At 33.9% G+C, this 22,609-nt stretch overlaps 1 protein-coding gene across 1 annotated transcript in view; it reads left to right on the top strand.

The window, feature by feature from the left end:
- The first annotated feature begins 836 nt into the window (after positions 1 to 836).
- Fap (fibroblast activation protein alpha) overlaps positions 837 to 22,609 on the top strand; it is a 70,684-nt gene continuing 48,911 nt past the window's right edge. Inside the window, exons 1-6 of the mRNA XM_076866120.2 lie at positions 837 to 987; positions 1,310 to 1,394; positions 16,606 to 16,704; positions 17,639 to 17,733; positions 18,641 to 18,715; positions 21,131 to 21,183. Coding sequence (XP_076722235.2) covers positions 982 to 987; positions 1,310 to 1,394; positions 16,606 to 16,704; positions 17,639 to 17,733; positions 18,641 to 18,715; positions 21,131 to 21,183 — 413 coding nt within the window. The 5' untranslated portion in view covers positions 837 to 981. The remainder of the gene's footprint in view (positions 988 to 1,309; positions 1,395 to 16,605; positions 16,705 to 17,638; positions 17,734 to 18,640; positions 18,716 to 21,130; positions 21,184 to 22,609) is intronic.

Consider the following 22,609-nt stretch of genomic DNA (forward strand, 5'->3'; position numbering starts at 1 on the left):
TCAAGTTGACCGATCACTTTGGAATTTTGTGGACTTAGCCAAAATGAAATTTTACATAAAACTATTCTTTTCAGAGGCTTCTTTATTTATTGTAAAAATTTTTATAATCACTAACTCTTCTCCTTTCTCAGAAGATATTCTGAGAGGAAAGCAAAAATACCACTCTTGCAAAGCCATTTCCATTCTTCCAAAGGTCTGCTGGTAAATTATTCTTACTGATCTTTCCATCTTTCTAGCCTGTGCAAACACACCTAACCCATACTAAATTTCACCAGATGGCATTTTATTTCTTTAAAGTAAAGCAGCCGTGGGTTTAGACAGTTGAATTTTTAAACTTCTGTATTTACTGAAAGTGCATATGGTGCTATATGGACAAAGAAATTGTGCTGAAAGAAAAACATTTCTGTCTGCAGTACCTCATAATCTCCCAGGGGAGAAAAAAGTGCAGTTATATGGTGTACTTCTCTCAAAATCTTATGTCGCTTCAGTGTTCTTCTTCTGCTAAAAATTAGATATGTGTATAATGACTATATCATGTAGATTTATTATTTTATATTCATCTTTCAGTTACAAATAAAAAGGTTATATAAAACTCAGTGACTTACCAAAGCAATCCATGAGTGATTTCGAAAAAGAAACTTGAACTTGTAAAAAAAAAAAAAAAAAAACATACCTCTGTATGTCAATGTAAGCAGATGTTGGTGTAGAATTTACAAGGATGAGAAGGCTATAAAATCTCCCTTGAGCCACTCGTAGTTCATTTCAAGGCCAAGAACGCCCCCAAAATCTGTTTCTAATTTTACAGAAATCTTTTGAAATTTGGCACAGTATTCAAAAGTCCGTGGAAAGAAAAAAAAACTCTTGTCCTGACTTCGGCTTCCAAGTAGGAAGACAGACTTGCTTCTTTTCAACGGTTTTCACAGATCTACAGACCCACGCTCTACAGTCAAAATTAGCTAACTTTCAAAAACATCTGGAAAAATGAAGGTTAGTATGTGCACCCTCAGTTATAGCTAAAGAAGGTTGGCTGGGTTGAGTGTGATCAGAGTTTTCTATTGTTCAGAAGGTGAGGATTTGTATACGAGTATTCACTTCCTGGAGTGGGTTAGGATTGGAAAATGTTCTAAATATACTATAGAAACATTTGTCCTTGCAGAGCTGGAAGAATTCCAGCAATTATTGCCAGATCAGTGAAGGACAATCGAAAGCTTTATGGGAAAGGAGAAATAGGAATTACATGTAATCAAAATCTTGCCACTTCTGTTTAGCAGAAACTACATATATGCCTAATTTTCTTTATTTTATGTAGACATGGTTAAAAATTGTATTTGGAGTTGCTACCTCTGCTGTGCTTGCTTTACTGGTCATGTGCATTGTCTTACGCCCTTCAAGAGGTAAGGAATTTCTCTGATTTGCTCAGTCTGCCTAGAATAGCTTGGAAAGTGCACTAATGCGTGATCACAAGTGGTTGAACATTTCCTAAGTGCTTATTTTCCAAAGTGAGGCTGTTATTTCTAAGAAGACATATAAGCTCACAGATATGTGTTGTGTAAAACCAGAAATACAGAGGAATTTAAGGCATGGGTAGGAAGAGATTTACAGTGTTATTTCAGCAATAGAAAAACCTAAGAACTATTCTGCATCACCCCCACAACCCCACAAAAATATATGCATATTTTAAATACAAGCTTTGATAGGCCTTTAGAGGCAGTATTTTTAACTAGCATTGTTTTTTTCATTATTAGATTTATCTTGAGGAAAGTAAAAATGAGTAAGAAGGAGTAAGAAGAGTTAAAATAAAATTTATGGAGTTTTAAAATAACTAAATAGTCTTTCCAAAGGAAGAAGTTGAAAATAGAACTCTCAGAAATAGCTGTATACAACAAGTAAAATTGTTCTATGTGCAGTATAATCGAACAATTAAACTAGAAGTTTAAATATAGTTGAGCCAGCATTATGATTAGTGATAAATTGATTCCTTTTACCAAAAAAAAAAAAAAAAAAGCTTAGTTTGACATTGATCTCAGTTGAAAACTGGGAGATTCTGTGGGCTGAAATTGAAGCTAGTTTTAAATTATGACTCTGTCTACAGATAATACAGTCATACCAAGGGAATAGTTTCTTTGTATGAAAATATTTATAGAAACTTGAACTTCTGAAACAGAACAAAGATAGAACAATAACAGATTTTGTGCTTTAGATTCTAGGAAAGGGGAAATATTTGTCCCAACAAATATCAAAAGTTTATGACAGCCAATGTGGGAAATATTTTTGGTGAAAAATAGCTGATCATAAAGGAAGGTAGATGACACCTCCAGCCAAAGATCTTAAAAAAATATATAGAAAATAATTTGAAACATCCAAAACGCTTAAGGGATTTTTTTTCATAGATTTGGAAAATGAATGCAGATTAGCAAAATGCAGGCAGTGTTCTCAGATCTTCAATTAGATTTTTAGTCTGTATTCCTGCTTTCTGCTAGCGCAAGACTGTTGAGATGTATGCAGTGTGTGTCCATATATTTTATAAATTTTCAAGTTAAAATTGTTTTTAAACAGGTGTCTCTTCTCCATCCTTTTAGAGGCACATTTTCCACCTACCAACAATTGTCAGGTGTTGTGTTAGATCTAATGACCCTTTGAATATTAAATCATTACAAATCAACTCATAATTTTTAAGGAAATTCAGAAGTACATGAAATGGACACTTTGCTCCCTCAGAAATAGATGTTCTTAGAGTGAAAGTATGTGGATTTTATTTGGAGCATGCCTCTCTGTTCACAGGGAAGGAAGGATTGCACTTCAGAATTTGAGTTATCATTTCTAATAAGAGATTCACTACATTTACACATTACCAATATTATATAAGCATACACACAAAGAGACATTTGTGTCATTCCATATAATCCCATTTATACCCTCTTTCCAAGTTTAGATTTGTATACACATAAATTTGTTATAAATCATATATAATCTAAAAGCCTGATGTATTTTATAGCATAGTTTTCTGTTTTCAACTGGCAAGATCACACTCAGAGTAATTTCATGTTAGGGTGAAGTAATAAAATTAACTTTAGTACTCATTCAGAAATAGAAAATCATGAATAAACTGAGAACTCTGCTTTTATTTTCTTTTTTCGTTCATAATATCAATTTTTTAAATTTTAATTTTGATGAAGAACTTCTTATAAAGTCACATAAATATACTGTAAATGGGACCAATCATTCCCCTGCTTTCGTGAGCAGGTTGGGGGCAGAAGCCCAGCTTTCCTGGTGTTGGTGTCACAGGCAGCCCTGTTGTCAGATGCACTGGCCTTCTCTTCTGACTTTCCTCCTTTCTTATCATCCCATGCCTCAAGCATCCAGGGCCAGGTTGCCAGGCCTAGTCTTTGCTCTCACATTCGTCCCATGCCTAGTGAGGATTTAAAGTGGCAAGGCAGAAAAGGGAAGCAGGCAAGGAAAGGACCCTAGAACTTGAAGCCAAGTAAGCGTCTACTTGGGCTGCTTCTCACACTTCATCAAATATCCATTACCTCACATTTACCTCGGGTGCCCTTGGATTCTTAGCCCAGAATTTGTATGCAACGTAAGAACAGTCTTGAGAAACTTGAAGAGAGACTTACGGAACATTCATTCACTCATCCATGTGTATACTAATGCATGAAGTCCCACTAATTTACCTGGCCACCATTGGCCAGTTGCAAGGGTTCCAGAGATGCAGCAATCTTGATTCCCCTCCTTTACCCTTGAAAGGTAAAGGAAGACTTTGTGAACCCAAAGATAAAGATACCTGGTCCACTCCACCATCACCAGAGAAGGATTTCTATCATTTCCCACGGGTCTAAGTGAAAAAAAAAAAAAAAATGAGAGGGTCTTTTCCATGAAGCATTAGGGTCCACAGACAGCCAGTCTCAGGATTAAAAGTGTTTGGAAGGAATTACACAGGATCTTAGGAACAGATAGGAATGTGCAATAGTGAAATGAGAAAGATCTATTTGGCTCATATAATAAAAATATCTAAGGAGCACCTTTCATCAAAAAGTCTAAAATACTCCATTTTTTTGTTTCTCAAAATGGAAAACACACATAGATTTCTGCCCTTTAGTGCCAAGTTATTCTCCTTGGCCTCACCCTACACCACTTCTATTGATTTTTATTCTCCTTTCCACTTCCATTCATTTCTTGAGATTCTTCTTTCTGGGCACCCTCCTCCAGTGTGAAGAAGCAACCCAAACCAAGCTCCCCAGCTCCCCCTTATTTTTTATTTATTTATATATTTTTTATTTTTGGTACCGGGGATTGAATTTAGGGGCACTTAACCACTGTGAGCCACATCCCCAGCCCTTTTTTTTTTTTTTAATTTTTATTTTGAGACAGGGTCCTGCTAATTTGTTTAGGGCCTCAGTAAATTGCTGGGGTTGGCTTTAAACTCACTATCCTCCTGCCTCAGCCTCCCAAGCTCCTGACACTACAGGAATGCATCACAATGCTGGGCTACCCTTGATTTCATTGATCCCAAAGACAAACATGTAGATCATCTTCTTTCTAGAGATTTACAGGGGTAATGAAACAGAGAAACTAGAATTGGAAAGTTACAGAGGCCCCAGAATTTCTCACATAAATTCTATATAGCTTTTCTGGGTTTGTGATTTCTAGTTTCTGAATTCCTGGAATTTTGTCAAAGGAATTAATTGTAGGAGCTATGTGCCCTTTCCTTGGATTCTACTGAGTATAGATTTCTTCACATGGTGATGAGCAAACATTCAAGAAATGTTTGCTATTTTTCTAAAATTTCTAACATGTAGCAGATACTTAGTGAATGGTAGTGGAGTGGCTCTGTGTTCCCTATCCTGATTTACATATACACAGACACAGGCCAAGATGGGGAGTAGGCACTGCTGCTTGATGGATTTCAGTTTTCAAAATGTCCCCCCTTAATTTTGAAAGCAGGAAGTCTTTAATCCTGAATATCTTCACTGTCCCTGTGTATGAGGTGATCTTAGAAGAAAAGAAGAAAAAAGTTAAAGGGAGGATGAAAAATAAAACGGAGAGAGCTAGGAGGGTTATGCAATATGAGTTAAGTGCAAATTCACTGGGTCTGCCTTGGGGTTCTCAGTGAAGGGAGACCCACTGCTGGCCTAGCCTTAGACCACCCTAGAGTCCTATCATCCACCTTTACATTCTTTTGCTTCTGCTGTCGTCTTCATTTTATTTATTTATTTGTTTGTTTGCTCATTGTAGTCTGAAGTATTTTATACAAATTTAGAATTTTTTGCCAATTTCTAAAATTGAGGTTTCTCATAATAGGTTACATTTTGGGCTTTTAAAAATACGTAGATGTTTATTACAGCATCCTCCTAATTGTCAGTAGCAAATTTTGCATTTGTCTACTTGGGTTACTAGTACTACAGGCTAACTAGGTGACTTAAATAATAGAAATTGATTTTCTCATTGTTCTGAAGACTGGAAGTCTGGGATCAAGGTGTCCACAGCTTTGGTTTCTCTTCAGGCCTCTCCTTGGCTTGTAGGCAGCTTCTCTGTGCATGTACGTCCTGCTGTCATTTCCTCTTCTTATAAAGACACCAGTCCTATTGAATTAGAACCCAAACCTGATGACCTTGTTTAGCTTTAATCAACTCCTGAAAGTTTCTATTTTCAAATATAGTCACATTTGGGGTCAGGGCTTTAACCTGTAAAATTTGCGGGAACACGCCTCAGTTCATAACATTGGTGGTCAGTGAAGGCCTCTCTGAGATGGTGTTTCAGCTGGGACCTTGAGAACAAGAAGGGCAAAAGCTGGGGACAGGCCCCCAATATAGAGGAAAAGACAGGTGCAAAGGTCCTGATGCAGGGAAGTGGGAAGTTCAAGGAGCCCAAAGGAGACTGATGGAGCTGCGAAGTCAAAATTACTTAAACAAAATAGCAAGCGAAATAGATATATATTTATTTATCTTTATAAATAATATATATAGCAATAGATTCATATTTATGACTATATATAGGTATATATATATATACTGTATATCTAAAATTAGTTAGCAAAGTAATACTTGATATAAAGTATTTCAGAAGATATCTAAAGTTATAGGTAACTTTGATAGAACAAAGATTATTATTTTCTCAGAAGAAATATTTAGAATACCTACTACATTTTAGGCAGAAATCTACTGTTGTTGTCATTATTATGATTATTACTGCTATAATTCCAACAGTCACTTTTGGTACAGTAAGACATTGCAAAATGTGATCATCTTCAAAAGAGATGTGAATATGTTTTTAAGGTTTGAGATTTCCCATTATTAACATTTAGAGCTGTAGAACAGACTCCCTCAAACTTTGGAAGAGTTTTAAACTATTTATTCAGTGTTCTTTTGGAGAATACATGAGGGGTCTGCAAGATTGAGGAAAAGGCTCAGAACATTCATGTATATAAAAGATCTTTTGAGTGTAAATAAATAAAGTTCATAGATTATATTTCTCTAATTGGCATTTGGATTTTAAAATCACAGAAGATGAATCTTGGCAAACTCTTTTTGAGTTTTGCCAAATTTTAAATATTAAAAAAAAAAAAAAACACCTCCAAATCTTTGGATGATTCCTATCATGCAGACGAATTTACCTGTCTCCGATTTCCAAAGCAAGTTGTGCCACAACTTTTATAGGAGCATCTTATCATTAATATACCTTTAGAAAAACACGTTCAAAGATCAAATCAGGAATTTGGAGTCATGTCTAAATGTTTTTGAAAACCAGAGACTGTTCAACAGAACCTTAAAATGTATCAATAATTAACCAGATACAAAGTGAAGTGATTTTTCATATAACAGTTAATCAAACACCAACCAGTTTCCTTTTACTTTTTGTCATTATATTTAGAGCAAAGAACTTAGTTTTCAATTCTGATATCCTTATGAATACAAAAGATAAGTAGCAAAAACAGGATAACATAATATTTGTTAAGTTTAATTCTAATTAATAATAAAAAGAATAATATTGTTTAGTATCAAAATTAAATTTTTCATACAGATCATAATTTTATACTTGGTAGAAAAATCACTGTGTTTAGGAGTCTTTAAAGGAATAGTTATAACAACTATATGTTAAAGAAATCACATTACTGTTGGGCACAGTGGTGCAGGCCTATAATCCTAGTGACTTGGGAGACTGAGGCAGAAGGATCACAAGTTCAAAGCCAGCCTCAGAAACTTAGCGAGGCCCTAAGCAACTTAGTGAGACCCTGTCTCTAAATCAAATATAAAAAAGGGATGGGGATGTGGATCATTGGTAAGCACTGTTGTGTTAAATCCCTGGAACTCAAAAAAAAAAAAAATCAGATGACTTAGATGAAATAAATTTCTAGGAAGATGTTCATCATCAAAACTTATACACGGGCTGAGGATGTGGCTCAAGCGGTAGCGTGCTCGCCTGGCATGTGCAGGGCTCTGGGTTCGATCCTAAGCACCACATAAAAGTAAAATAAAGATGTTGTGTCCACCGAAAACTAAAAAATAAATATTAAAAAATTCTCTCTCTCTCTCTTAAAAAAAAAAAAAAAAAACTTATACACAGAGAAATTGAAAACCTGAGTAGAACTAAAATATGTAGTTAGGAGTTATGTAGTCATTTGAAAACTTCCCATGAAGAAATACTAAGCCCAGATAGTTACAGTGGCAAACTTTACCAAAAATTTGAAAAATAATATTACCAATGCTTAAAAAATTGTCCTAAAAACCAGAGCAATTCTCAGCTTGTTTTTTAAATCCAGTGCTACCCAGAAACTAAAACCAGAGAAACACATCATGACTAAAGAAAGCTGTAGAACAACATCTTTAATAAATATAGATGTAAAAGTCCTGAAAAATAATAGTAGACCAAACCATCAATATATAAAAAGGATTATACACCAGGACTAAGTGGGATTTCTCCCAAGAACATAAGGTTGTTATAGCATTAGAAAATTAATGTAGTAAGTCTTCTTAGCAGGAAAAAAATCAAGAACCACATAATTATTATAATATAGAAAAAGAAGTTGTCTAAATTCAGCATGCTTTCATGATAAAAACACTCAACAGAATAGAAACAATGCAAACTTCCCCAACCTGTTAAAAGGTGTCTATGAAAATATCACAGTTAAAATTTTCAAGGCTTTTCCCCTATAATCAAAAACAGAAGACTAGTTTGTCTGCTTTCACTACTTGTATTCAAGATTTTATCGGTGGTTCTAGGCAGGATGATTTAGACAATAAGGTGACATACAAGGTATGCAGGTTGGAAAGGAAAAAGTAAAATAATCTCTATTTGAAGATGACACAATCTTTTTTTATATAGAAAATTCTAAGGAATATACTATATACTTAAGAGAACTAAAAAACATATTCAGCATAGTTGCAGAATACAAGATCAATACATAAAAATCAAGTGTACTTCTATACTTTTGAAATTAACAACCAGAAAATCTAAGTAAATAGAAAGATGGCCCATATTTATGAATCAGAAAACAACATTTTTAAGTTAATGACAATGCTTCATAAACTTATCTATCAATTAAATGCAGTCTCTATCCCAATTCCTTTTATTTTTTATAGAAATTGTCAAGCTGATCTTCAAATTAATACAAAAATGTAAGGGACCCAGAATCACTAAAGTAATCTTAAAAACAAACAAGCAAACAGAAAACATAATTCCCAACTTCGAGACTTACTACAAAGGAACATAATCAATACGTGTGATACTGGCATACAGAAAGATGTGTAGATCAATGGAATAGAATTGAGGGTCCAGAAATAGTCTTATATTTGTGGTTAAATGATTTTTTTAATAAAGGTGCCATGACAATTCATTGAGGAATACCTGAAGAAGTAGTTATGGAACAACTGAATATCTATGTGGGAAAGAACATTGGACCTTCCTTTCTCCATAAACAAAAATTAACTCAAAATGGACCAAAGACCCAAGTATAGGAGCTAATACTTTAAACTTATAGAACCTAGGAATAATTCTTCAAGTCCTTGAGTAGGCAATGATTTCTTAACTATGATCAAAAGCATAAGCAACAAAAGGCAAAATACATAAGTTCGTCTTCCTCAAAATTTAACACTTCTGGGTTGCCAAGGACAACATCAAAAAAGTGAAAAGACTACCCACGAAATGAGAAAAAAAATATTTGCAAGTCATATATCTGATAAAGGACTTGCATCAAGAATATATAAAGAACTCTAACAACTCAATAGTATAAAAAGGCAAATAGCCCAATCAAAAATCGATAAAGATATGCATTTCCCCAAAGAAGATATACAAATTACTAATAAACATATGAATAATCATCCACACTTATAGTCATTAAGAAAATACAAATCAAAGTCACAGTGAAATACCAGGAATGAATTGCTGGGGACTAATTAGGCAACCACCTATGTGTGACATAGCCTGACCTTGAGGGTCCAATAGAAATGGAGAAAAGCAGGACAGGGAGAGGTTTAGATAAAATTGTCCAGGTTGGCTGTTGGACAAAGGCAGTAAGAGAAGAGGGGACACAAAAGTCTCTCCAAAATGTTTGAACTGAGGAGTGAGGATAGATAGTGCCATTTGTGTACAGAAATCTGGAGGAGCATGGAATTTATTTTTTAGCATTGAAAGTACCTGTAATATATGCAAGTGAAGAAATTAAAAAGGAATTTTAATATCCAAATACACATCACCAATGCAGAGAAGAAATGGGGTGGGGCAGTGACAGTATGGGATGGATTAACCCAAATATATACAATAGAAACCTCAGAAGAATAAAATGACGCAGGAAGGTAGCTTTTTCCTAGGCCTCTAGCAATAGCCATGAGACCATACCACAATTTAAAGTAGAGATTAGAGAAGATGAGCTGCCAAAGGAGACTAAGTGGGTCTTGAAAACTAGATGAGGTTTACTTTCATCTTCAGAGTCACCAAAATGACATTTGCCATTCATGTTCTTATGCATGATACTGACCATATCCCAGGAATGTTGAAAGCTGTTAAGTATTATGAAAAAAAAACCTAATTAAAATAACATAATATAATACAAGCAAGCTATTAAAAAAAAAAAGCCTGCCAATTCTCTTTGAAAAACTTGTTGCTCTGTATTGTTTGTACATACCATGGAAAATCACTTTCAGAATTGAGAGCTTAACCTAGGTTGCGGGGCGTAGTTATTCTACCCCATTTGTGTGTTGCTTAGTTCTTGACTTTATTTTTATATTTGTTATAAGTTGTTGTCATCATTTTATTATGTGTGCTCTTATTTAAATGACAGTACAGTGATAAAGTGCACAAGCTATAAAGTTAGATGGAGCTGAATTTAAACCAGACCTTTACTTCATTCTTTGCAAATACTGCCTATACTTGTATTAGTTAGCTTTTGTGTCATTATGACCAAAACACCTGAGAGGAACAATTCAGAGGAGGAAAAGTTTACTTGGGGATTATGGTTTCAGAGGTGTCAGTCCATTTCCCAGTTTGTAAAATGGTGTTAATAATGATCTGTATCTACGAATGTTGTTCTTCAGATTTAATGGTACCATGTGTGTAGAGTGCTTGCTACTGACAAGTACTTGGTAAATTATAACATTTTCTATCACTGGCATGAAATTATATTGGATCCACTTTTTTTTTCAAAATTGTCAATCTTGGCCCAAATTTTATCACAATAGCTTGTAAATTGTACATATCCCACCCTCATTTTTCTACACTTGCTCCTGTGGCAAGTTACTCCAGAAATAAAAATGTCCCAAACTGACTGTTGGAGATCATGTCTCTTCTGTAGAGTCAGCAGAAGGACTGGTGTGGTGTTCCTGGGACCCACCTCACTTTCCTTGGAGTGGTATCTAAGCATCAATTCCAAATGAAGTGTGAAAGCAGGAACAATAGATCTACCAGCCACTTGAGTGCCCACTTAATAAAGCCTATTTTTTTCATTTGGTTTATGATAAATATTAGAGCTATTACAAAATTTCTGCTCTGACACTCCTATTTTTTTCAGAACTAGGCAATTAAATTGCAGAAACAGTTCCAATAAAGAAGCACCAAGTTTTAAGAAAAAACTGGGAGAATAGTGAATCATTACTTGCTTGTGAATCATTTCATGAATTGTAATCTCTTGGATACATAACTGAAATAATTTTCAGCTTTGCTTTAATAAGTTGAAAATGCAAATAATTAAAGCATGGTTAATTAGAGTATTTAAGCAGTGTATGCATTAACTACGTTAAACATGGGCAAAATCAAATTTCAGGGCACTGTCAGGAATTAAGTGTTAAGGAAGTATCAGAAGAGAGATTCTTTCAGATTTCCTTTCTGATTTCTTGAAACTATTAAAGTTTATAGATGCCAAAACTATCCTTCCAAAATAATCAAATAATTGTATTTTAACATCAAAATATTATTTGGGAAGGCACATGAAAATCCAAGTGACTGGAACTTGTTCAGTGAGTTTCATTCTTTCATGCTTCTTATACTCATTTTAGTTAGCTTTTGTGTCACTACGACCGAAACACCTGAGAGGAACAACTTAGAGGAGGAAAAGTTTACTTGGGGCTTATGGTTTCAGAGGTGTCAGTCCATTGCCAATTCTATTGCTCAGGGCCTCAGGTGAGGCAGCACATCATGGGGGTAGGACCCAGCCTAGAAAGACCGTTCAGCTCATGGTGGAGTCATAAAGCAGGGGAGGGAGAAGGGGCCTCAGAGAAAATGTATCCTTCTAGGGGACACCCCAGTGATCCACTTACTCTAGTCACATCACACCTTCCTGGACACTTAACCCAGTCAGTCCATTCAAATTAGGATGGACAATTACAGCTCTCATAATCCAGTTATTTTACCTCTGAATATTCCTGCATTAACAGGAGTTTTGGGGGTCTCTTCATAGTTAAACCATAACAACACTGATTTACACACACACACACACACACACACACAGTAGAAAATAATGACCCCTACACTTTTCCCCTAATCTTACTTAAATCTAATTTGGAGCACAAATAAATCCCCTTGCCTTTTCTCTACTTCTCCAGGGTCAGCAAAGAAAATTTACCTAAATAGCAGCCCACTGTAGGCTATGAGCAAGTTCACTGGATAGGAGCATAAATATTAAAAGAGACCATAACATTCCTTGAGAGCTAGCAATGCTTGATTGTGTGGGACCTATTCTTCATGTAATGTGGACTGTTAGTAGACTAGCTTCAAACACCTATCAGGAGTTTAGTCAGGGAGCAATTCCATCAATAGGCAAAGGAGTACATTGATCAGAGTGCAGTTAGTAAAATCGTTTAATTGGAACTCTGAACCTTTGGAGAAGAATCATCTAGGAGACTTGGTAAAAGTTAAAACTGCCAGGATATCCCACTACTCCCTGCCCAGGATTTCTGATTTAGTGTGTTTGAGACAAGGACTTGAAATCAATTTTTTTTTTTTAAATATGCACTTCACATGGCTCCAAGGACCATGTTTAGATAAATATTTACAGGACAGCATGCAAGTATCTCCAGCAGACCACGTATATGAAATTGACAATAGGGACTACAGAGTAGAAAATAAGGATAGATAAATATTTGAGGGAAAATAATAATAAACCAACTAACACAATATCCATCAAATTAGTTTATTTTTTATTCAGCCAATATTTATTGTGATTCTATATTATGCGAATACTATTCTAGCTTCTGAGCATACAATAGAAAAATCAAACAAAGGCTCTACCTTCATAGTTAGAGATCTACGTCTTGTCAAATTTTTTTATATAAATAACTGAGGTAAAAATTATGTTCAATAAATTAAAAATGGAGATAGTGAAAATGCATCGGCATTTCCATAGTGCCCAGTTGAAGATCATTTCTACTTGTGGTTAGTATGGTGATAACATTGATAGTGAGGTGACACATGATTGTATGTATCATCTTTCCATATGTACTGCACTGCATTATGAACATGTGTCAATTTTCAGCAGGAAGAGAATGTCTATACTGGGAATGAATTTACCTGTGCCCAGCCTAATACCAACATAATTACATTTTCAAGCCCTGGCTATGTCAGATGAGAAGCGGCTTACAGAGGTAACAGTTGGTTAGAAGTAATCATCCTACACCAATCTGTGCCAGGAACCTTTTTCTTATATCAAAGTAGCTGATTTCACTGGGTATGTGCTTTATACAACCACTCAGTACTTCTCACAATATGGCAATTAGTAGTTCAATTAATACATATTTAAGATTGCTTTACAGGTATTTTGAGTCATAATAAGACATATGCTAAGTTCTCTAAATAGATTGTTGGCATTAATAGCTATTCACCATATAAACAAGTGACTAACTAGGAAGTAATATGAAATATACTATAAATTATAACCTTCTCAAATAATATAAATTATAGGCTTAAAATGTAAATACCTAATCTTTGGAATCATTTTGAGAAATCTGATAAGGCTTAGGATGTTTATTAATGACACAGAATAAAAAATGAGTAGGTTTTCAGAAATAATTTGAAACTCTTGTCTTTATATAAATTTTATTTAGCCATAAATTTCATTAAACTAGAATGAAAACAGCATACATATACATATATATGTGTACATACATATGTGTGTGTATCATATATACATGTATATATGATATATATGGCCTAAGCTGGAACCGAATTCCCCAAAAGTGGTTTTAGTAGATATTAAAAAACAACAATAACAATGCCAGGCATGGTGGTAGTTGCATATAATCCCAGCTATTCAGGAGGCTGAAGCATAAGAATTGCAAGTTTGAGACCAGCCTGGGAAATACAACAAGATCCTGTCTCAAAACAAAATAAAAAAGACTGGGAATGTAGCTCAGTGTTTCCTAACATATCCAAGGCCCTGGTTTAAATCTTCAGTACTGCAAAAACAAAACCAAAAAACTCCAGTGGTCAAACTTGTTTGGAAAACATTGACCTAAAATATTTACTTGAAAAATACTGATAAGCTATAACAGTAAAAGATAATACTTACAGACTGCTTACTACATACTAAGCATAGAGGTTAATATTTTAGTTTAACTATCTCATTTAATCTTCTATAAAAATGAAGATTTGTTACATATATGAATATCTAAAGTATAACTATGAACAGGAAAAACTGTATACAAAGATACTTAAATAGGAAAAATAATGAGATAAGTCATTAGTTATCACCAAAGTATTATTTATGCTGGATATAAAAATAAGACATCACCAAGATTATACTCATTTTTTGAATTGACATAAAAAAATTAAATAAACAATAATCTAGTTATTTTGGAATTCACAGCTAATGGATTCACTACATTTTTCAAATTTCCATCTGAATATTCGGATTGTTCTGACACAAATTTATCTCAAATAGAAAACAATTTTCACTACAAGTAGTATTATAATTTTCCCTTGAATGCATTAGAAACAGATTGCAATTTGCTCTTAGGAAAGCTAAATACAATTTAATTAAATGCTGTTATAGTAAATGGTCCTTTAGTCACTGAATGGAAATTACAAAATCAGTGGTATGAATTCTGTACAAGACCATTCAATTAAATAGAAGTTTCATTATAAAAGATTGTATAATGTACACAAAATTACTAGAATGCAAAGAGAATGCAGGAAGATTATTTTAAAGAATAACTTAATGCTATGAAGTATTCAGTGTCAAGTTGCAAGGGAGCTCATTGACCTCCTATATTCTTACAGCAAGCATAACCACTAGAATTAAATAATGAAAACAAAAAAAGGGGTGGGGAGGGAGAGCATAGAAGGACGATTACCTCTAGATAGGGAATAGGGGTGGGAGGGAAAAGGAGGGAGAAGGGGAATAGCATGGATGGTGGAAGGAGACCCTCATCATTATATAAAATACATGTATGAAGATGTGAATTTGGTGTCAACATACCTTATATACAAACAGAGATATGATAAATTGTGGTGTAAAGGTGTATTAAGAATTGCAATGTAAAAAAAAATAAGAGAGCTCATGTATAATGGCATAATTTGGCATGAGCAAACTTCATATACAGAGTTACGAAAAATTGTGCTGTGAATGGATAATTATGATTGTAATGCATTCCACTATTGTCATGTATGTAAGAAATAGAAAAAAAAGGAAACCCAGGGTCTTAAACAAATGGGCAAAGCATGCATACATCATTGGGAATCAGTTAAAACAGCAGAAGATACCATCTCCTAGTCGATCATTTTGCTCTGGTTACATAGCAGTACATTTATGTACCTTCAAGGTTAACAGGGCAGGTCAAATTTTGGCATTTCAAAATCTAGTACAGCATAGCTGGAAAAGGTTGTAGGCATCGTCTAGCCCAATCACTTAGTTATAGGTGAGCAAGCTTGGATGACAGAATGACCAAAGGAAATTAAAAGAGCATCCATCCATTCATTCATCCTTCTTTTCATGCATTCATTCATTCAATAAATATTTATTCAATGCTTATATATGCTGAGCACTGGTGAGGAAAATTAAGATATATATGTGAGGGAGATCATACAGAGGAAATTAGAAAACTTTGTAATGAAATAATTACTGGATTACACCCACAATTACAAACCAAGGCAAGTGTTCTGAAAGAAAGGGGCATATTCTATGGGAATCGTGTAACAAGGAACCTAAGCTAAACCAGGGGGTAAAGAAGGGCTTTTCAGAAGAAGCAGATCTGGGATTGAGCACTAAAACCTGAATGAAAATTTGAGTCAAAGCATACAAGCACAGAAATCTTGCAGAGAGAGAATACTTAAGGAACAGAAAGTCCAGCATTTGTTTAGAAAGGAAAGAGGAGCGGCAGGAAAGTCTAGTGGGATAGGGTATCCCAGACCAGCCAGGATCTTTGGTTCAGGTTATCATTTTTGGTTTTTATTTGAAAAATCCATGGAAAACTATGAAAGAGTTTACACAGAAAGACAAAAGGATAGGTCTTATGTTTGAAGTTTTACCTGGGAAAATGCCAGATTCAAAAATACTAGCTTTTCTATGGAAAAACTTCTCATCTTAGAGTTTCTAAGATCCCTTGAAGAGTTCAAGTGATTTTCTTTCTTTCTAGTCCAATTTCTCTTTAAAAATGATATGGTCAGGATGAGAAAATTACCTGTGTATTCACTAATGCCTTTCTTGAAGGTAATGATTCTGGCTGATCTCATTCAACCAGATGGGATGCTAAAATACATTATTGATAAGCCAGTAGAAATCCTAGCCTAGACTCTATGAGGAAGTACAGCGAACCAATCCAGAGGCTAAGGATTCAGACAAACCCACGTGGTCTGTAATCTCAGCTCTGCAAGGCTTAAAGATGTTGAAACCTCCTCTAATGGCTTTTCCTGCCTGAAGAATGATGTCCCTGCTGCTCTGGGTTGTTCTCCTTTGTAACCTTCATCTTCCTCAATGTATTCCACCAACCGACAATTGAACTACCTCTCTATGTCTTGGTTGCCCAGTTTACAAAATCATTATTAAGACAGGAGCTAAGTGGCACTTAGCAAATGGCAGAGCATATCATTATATGAGAAAGAACAGATGAAGGCCATAGAATTTATTTGAGTTATTAACTTTGTGTTTTAGTAATAGTGTCTTTCTTCTTCTCCACAAAGTCCATAACCCTGAAGGAACTACAAAGAGGGCCCTCACACTGAAGGATATTTTAAATGGAACATTTTCTTATAAAACATTTTTTCCAAACTGGATTTCAGGTCAGTGAATTATATCTTTATCTTCTGGAAGTGTCTTAAACGTATTTTGTTTTGTTTTTAGTAGCAGTGAACCTGTATGGTCCTTGAAGACACATCAGTTGAAATACATAAAAAAGATATTATTTGGAAAACTCAAGTATCCACACAGGCACTTTTGACAAGACCATTAAGACTGGGATTGTTCAAAAGTAATAAGGCCAAGAAGAGTTTTAACAGAAAGGTGAAAGTTGGGAATGCATTGTTGAAATAATTTTAGCATGTGATGTATCTTTCAAGCATTGGGAGAGAAGAATCTACTTTGGAGAGGTCGTAAGACATTTACTCAAAGAAAAATTCCATCATTAATCTAGATAATCTGGAAGACAGACAAAAAAAAACCTCATTTAACAGCAAGTTCTTTCAGGGTTATAAAATTGGCATTCACATATAGTTCTTCAAATAAGGTTATCAAATAAGTCTAATAAATGCTGAGATGAACTAAATAGTTTATAATGTTATAGTTATATATATAAAGTTCCACTAAATAAAACTGAATATTTTCATTTTTCTCTTTAGAAAATATGATTCATATGAAGTAGGTTTTAAACTAAATCAGACAAAAACCAAATATAATTTATTTTTATTATTGGAAAAGAAATTTACCATTTTAAACTAGTCTATCTTTTTTGCAACTTAGATAAAACAAAATTTGATTCCCAAGCATCCGGAATCAAAATAGGACTGCTGTTGGCATATATAGCATCTTTGTATGAAGTAGGAAAAAAGCATTCTTTCCTCACTTCCATTACCAATTCATTATTTTAAGTCTGACAAAGCAGCATGTACTGGACCAAGAAGCAAAGCAAAGCAAGTGTGTGAAATAAGAGAGGATTCTTTTGTTATAAATGAATATCTTGTTAATATATCATTTTAAACTTTGTTTTCTTATTTAAAGGACAAGAATATCTTCATCAGTCTACAGAAAATAATATCATCTTTTATAATATTGAAACAGGAGAATCATATATCATTTTGAGTAATAGCACCATGGTATGTATCCAACCTCATCTTCCTCCTCGAAACCTTTGCTAGCTCTTCATGGACCAAGGAGCAAGTTGTAAATTCTTAGCACCTGATCTGGATTCAACTTGCCTTCCCAGCTTCATCCCTGCTGCAGTCCTCCCGTTCTCTGCACTACTGGCTTGCTTTCCTCTCAGTCACCTAGCATCTATCCTCCTCTGTGGAGGTAGTGTGGCCTAAGTTAAGAATGGGAACTCATTCCTTACAGTCAGGCAGATTGAGGTTCAAATATAGGTTCTGTCATTCACCAGTTACAGAATCTTGGATAAAGTTCTATACTGCACCAATTTAACTATGACTCAGTTTCTTCCTCTATGAAGTGGGAAAAATAATACTTCTTTGGGTTAATGTAAGAATTAAATGAAATAGCATTTAGAAGTGCTTAGGATAGTGCCTTCCAAAGATTTAGTGTTCAATATATGGTAGCCATGATCCATGACATACTGTTCTGTGCTCCTGGGTTTCAACCTTCTACTTCCTCTGCCCTTAAAAACCTAATCTGTTCAAACCAAGCTCAGCTAAAACTCATCTCTGTAACCAATGACTTTCTCATCTGGATTCAATCACTTCTTATTTAATGCATTTCTAATGCTATATTGAATCTCTTCTATAGAACTTTCTAATGTGTAATGCTACTCATTCACAAGTGTTACATTATATGATTTTTGAAGTCACAAAGTTTATTTTATTTATTTCATTCTCCCCGATAGTGTATAGTGAATTCCTATTCATGCACTAGGTACACATAAACATTATCCAGTTGCACCTGAAGTGTGTAGATGTAGGAGTGTATGAGTGACACAATATTCTTTTGGAATTATAAACTTATATGACTTTTATTTTTTCTGTATTCTAATCAACTTCTTCATAATTTCAGAAAAGTGTGAATGCTTCAAATTATGGTTTATCACCTGATCGGCAATTTGCATATCTTGAAAGTGATTACTCAAAGGTATCAACTATTTAATTTGTGTATATCTATTATATCACCTATTAATCTAAACGTTAGTTTACAAAAGAAAAAGAAAATAAGAATCCATCTTCACTGATTCAAGAAGTAAATGAGCCCCCCCAAAACATAACAAAACAGGCAAACAATTTAGAATTTGGCATTCTGGTTGGGTTATCACTATGTAAGCCACTTTCCTCTGGGGAAAATCACTTTATTTGGGAGCACTAATATCCATTAGAAAGGGGAGAATCATCCTATGTTTGATATCATAAGCCATTTTTGTTAATTTTCACACAGTTAAACCCCATGAAAATTTATTACAATTGTACAAGTGTATAATTTTGGTGAGGTGCTCAAACATTATAATATATACTCAATAGTAAGTAAGGGTTTAAATCTGTTTCTGGTTTAGAAATTTCCCCACCAGGTCAGATGATTAACTGTTACTTACTTTCTTCTTCCTGAAAGAAGAGAAGAAATTTGATCATCTTATTTTTTTTCCTCCACACACTGACAAAAAAGAAAAGTAGTTTATTATCAAACTAGATTTCTGATAGTTACTTTAACATAAAGAATTTTTTGTTTTGACAACCACTTTTTTCATATCCTATTTGAGATGTAAAATTTCCTTAATATTTAGGGGGAAAAAAGGCATTCTTATCTCAACCAGATTGCTTTTTTTTTTTTTTTTCTTTTTGATCATTGATTATTTTCCAAGGACCCAGCCCCTGGGCACCAACAGTCTTCAAAAAGACATGCTTCAGTTGGGTGTGGAAGCACAAACCTGTAATACCAACTACTTGGGAGACCGAAGTAGAAGGATTGTAAATTCGTGGCAGCCTGGGTAACTTAGTGAGACCCTGTATCAAAATTTAAAATGCATAAATAAAACATTTTTTAAAGGAAGACATGCTTAAAACAATTGTGGCTTCTTTTCAAGAGTTTGAAATCTCTTTGAGAAACAGAATCCAAAATGGCATTTGTATCATCAACAATCACTAACCTGAGTAAAAGCATACTTTTAAAAAAGAGCAGCTTCATTCAGCGGGAATATAAGAAGTAACTGAAGGGCTGTGGCTCAGTGGTAGAGCACTTGCCTAGCACATGTGAGGCACTGGGTTCCATTCTCAGTACCACATAAAAATAAATAAATAAATAAATAAAAATAAAGTTTAATTATATATATATATATATATATATATATATATATATATATATATATATAATGTTTTTAAAGAATTAACTGAACTGGTGGTCATTATCCATCATTATCCATTTGAAGAGTTAATTTTCAAATGTGCTCCTGTTATAGACTCTGACAATGCATCAATGCATAAGTCCAATAAAGCTGAACAGATTATGTCCTCAAGGAGACAAAATGGCAATATAAATGAAAATTATAATTTAGTTGTTCTGCAACTTAACTTGCATGATGTAATTGTGTTTGTGATTTCTTTTAACAAAAGATATTTGAGTGTAAGAAGCTGAGATCTATGTTCAAGGGAGAGATCCTGTATATTACAAGCTTGAATAGATTTGGTCTGTAGACAATTTAGGAGCAGACATAGTTCAAAACATGACAATACTCTTTCAAATTAACCAATTCTATTTCTTTTTGGATATGTGCTCTCCAAACAACCTTGTGATTAATCATTGGATTATCCAAATGCTGTCATACTTAAAAGTCAATGCCATAGAGAATAAATATTAATATTTTGGTCCCTGACAAAAAAGATAAATATCTTCCATTTATTTTTTTCCAATTTCTATTGTGTAGAAAACTGTTATCAATTAAAGTCAAGCAATTTTCAACAGAAGAATATTTTGAATGAAATTCTGGATAAAAGGTATCATTATTTTTACCAAGGCACAGGACAATCCCTATGAGCTATGAAAATTATAGTGTTTTTACTTCAATAGAGGTAAACAAGAAGGAAAAATTCCTAGAATAAAGTGTGTCAAAGATAAGCATTTTTTTTTTAACCATGAGTCACATCCCCAGTCCTTTTTAAAATATTTTATTTAGAGACAGGGTCTTGCTGAGTTGCTTAGGGCCTTGCTAAATTCCTGAGACTGGCTTCGAACTCTCTATCCTCCTGCCTCAGCCTCCTGAGCTGCTGAGATTATATGAAAGATTAGCTTTTTATATTAAGAAATGATTTGGATATGCTTTTTGTGGAGTGAAAGTTAGATCACTGCTGAGATATGTTCTGGAACTTGGACAAGCTTACAAAGTTCACAGTAAGACTCCTTAAATGAGGCTTGGTTTGGAAGTGAAACATAACCTTCCTAGTTCCTTGTGAAAACAGTACTTTTATAATTCTGAACTTTGAATGGGATTCTCTGTGACTATACATTATTGACATGAGCCTTTTAAAAATTATAATCTGTCTTTATCTCTCTTCTTTCTGACAGCTTTGGAGATACTCTTACACAGCAACATATCACATCTACGACCTTATAAATGGGTAAAACGTCACCACTATTTACTAATACCATCTAATGCCCAGAACTTTCCATTCTATCTCTAATTTGAGATTGACACAGTATTATCTTGTTACTGATTTCAATGTGTTATTTTTCTACAGTATATGTGAACCCACAAAACTGAAAATTCAGGGAACTATTTCTATGAGATATTCACCTTTTTTAAAAAATTTGACTACTATTTTATACTTTTATGCACAATATAATTTTGGTTTTCCTGCTTTCAAAGAGCAAATTATGGATGTACTATTTATGGAAATAAACATATGTAGTCAAAGGACAAAAACATGCATGGAAATGAGATACTATTTTCAGGAGAGTGGCTATTTCATTGGAGGGAGGTGGGAGAAAAGGAAAGTCAGCATTAATTGTGTCCAACACATATTCCATGAATTGATTTTAAATTAATGACTTAAAAATGACAAAAATAATTATTTTTAAAATTACAAAATGTTTAACTTAACATTTAAAACACCAAATATTTTCCTAAACTTAGATGGTATATAAATTGCCATGTATTACATCATTTTCTTTATTTTTATGTATGCTTTAACTATTTAAAATAGTTATTATTTAAAAGAAAAAAGTTAAATGAATGTAAAGGTAGGTGAGAACTGAAAGAGAAAATTCCAAGCAAAAGAAGAATATATAAAGGTCCAAAAGGGAGATTGGACATGGAATTGCAGGAAACCCAAGGTGTGTCAATTTAGCTGAAATTGGAGGAGGGACCCACTTACTAGGGAGGATTGTGTAAGATTGAGAAAGAGTTGAGTCTCAGAGGTACAGGCCAAATTATAATGAGGAAACCACTGAAAAGCGTTTAGATCTCTTTCTGATGACAATAGGAAATCACTGAAGGATTTTAAATGGGACATGACATGATCAGATTTGCACTTTAGAAAAATCACTCTGGCTGGGTGTGGACAATGAATTGGTTCATTACTCATCTTAATGTGATACCCTCTTTGCTGTTACATAAAAGATAATAATAATTACATGGCTTGAAGAGGCATTGAAAAAATCTTCTGGTCTGTTTCCCCTTTTGTCTGTCAAGAACACATTTTTTTAAAAAATAACTATCTACTTCTTATAAGTTTTCAGGAAAGAATAACTGATCTTCTTAAAATGTCACTTAAGAAATAGGAGCCCCTTCTTAAATAGACTTCAAAACCATCTAATGGATTCTAAGTCTTTCTCTTCTCTTTATCCACATCATCACATAATGCAAGAAACATTTACTGAATACTTATTATATTATAAACATATACAAGAGATTCAATATAAGAAATCCAAATTTGCTCTCAAGAAACCTTTAAGACAGTAAGCTGACAATCTTAGTCTTTCAGTACAATTTCTTAAGTCTTTATTCATGCCTGTGCTTTTCTTTTAATCATTTTTGAAATTCTC

Source organism: Callospermophilus lateralis, chromosome 9, assembly GCF_048772815.1.
Source record: "Callospermophilus lateralis isolate mCalLat2 chromosome 9, mCalLat2.hap1, whole genome shotgun sequence".
In the NCBI taxonomy this organism is placed as follows: domain Eukaryota; kingdom Metazoa; phylum Chordata; class Mammalia; order Rodentia; family Sciuridae; genus Callospermophilus; species Callospermophilus lateralis.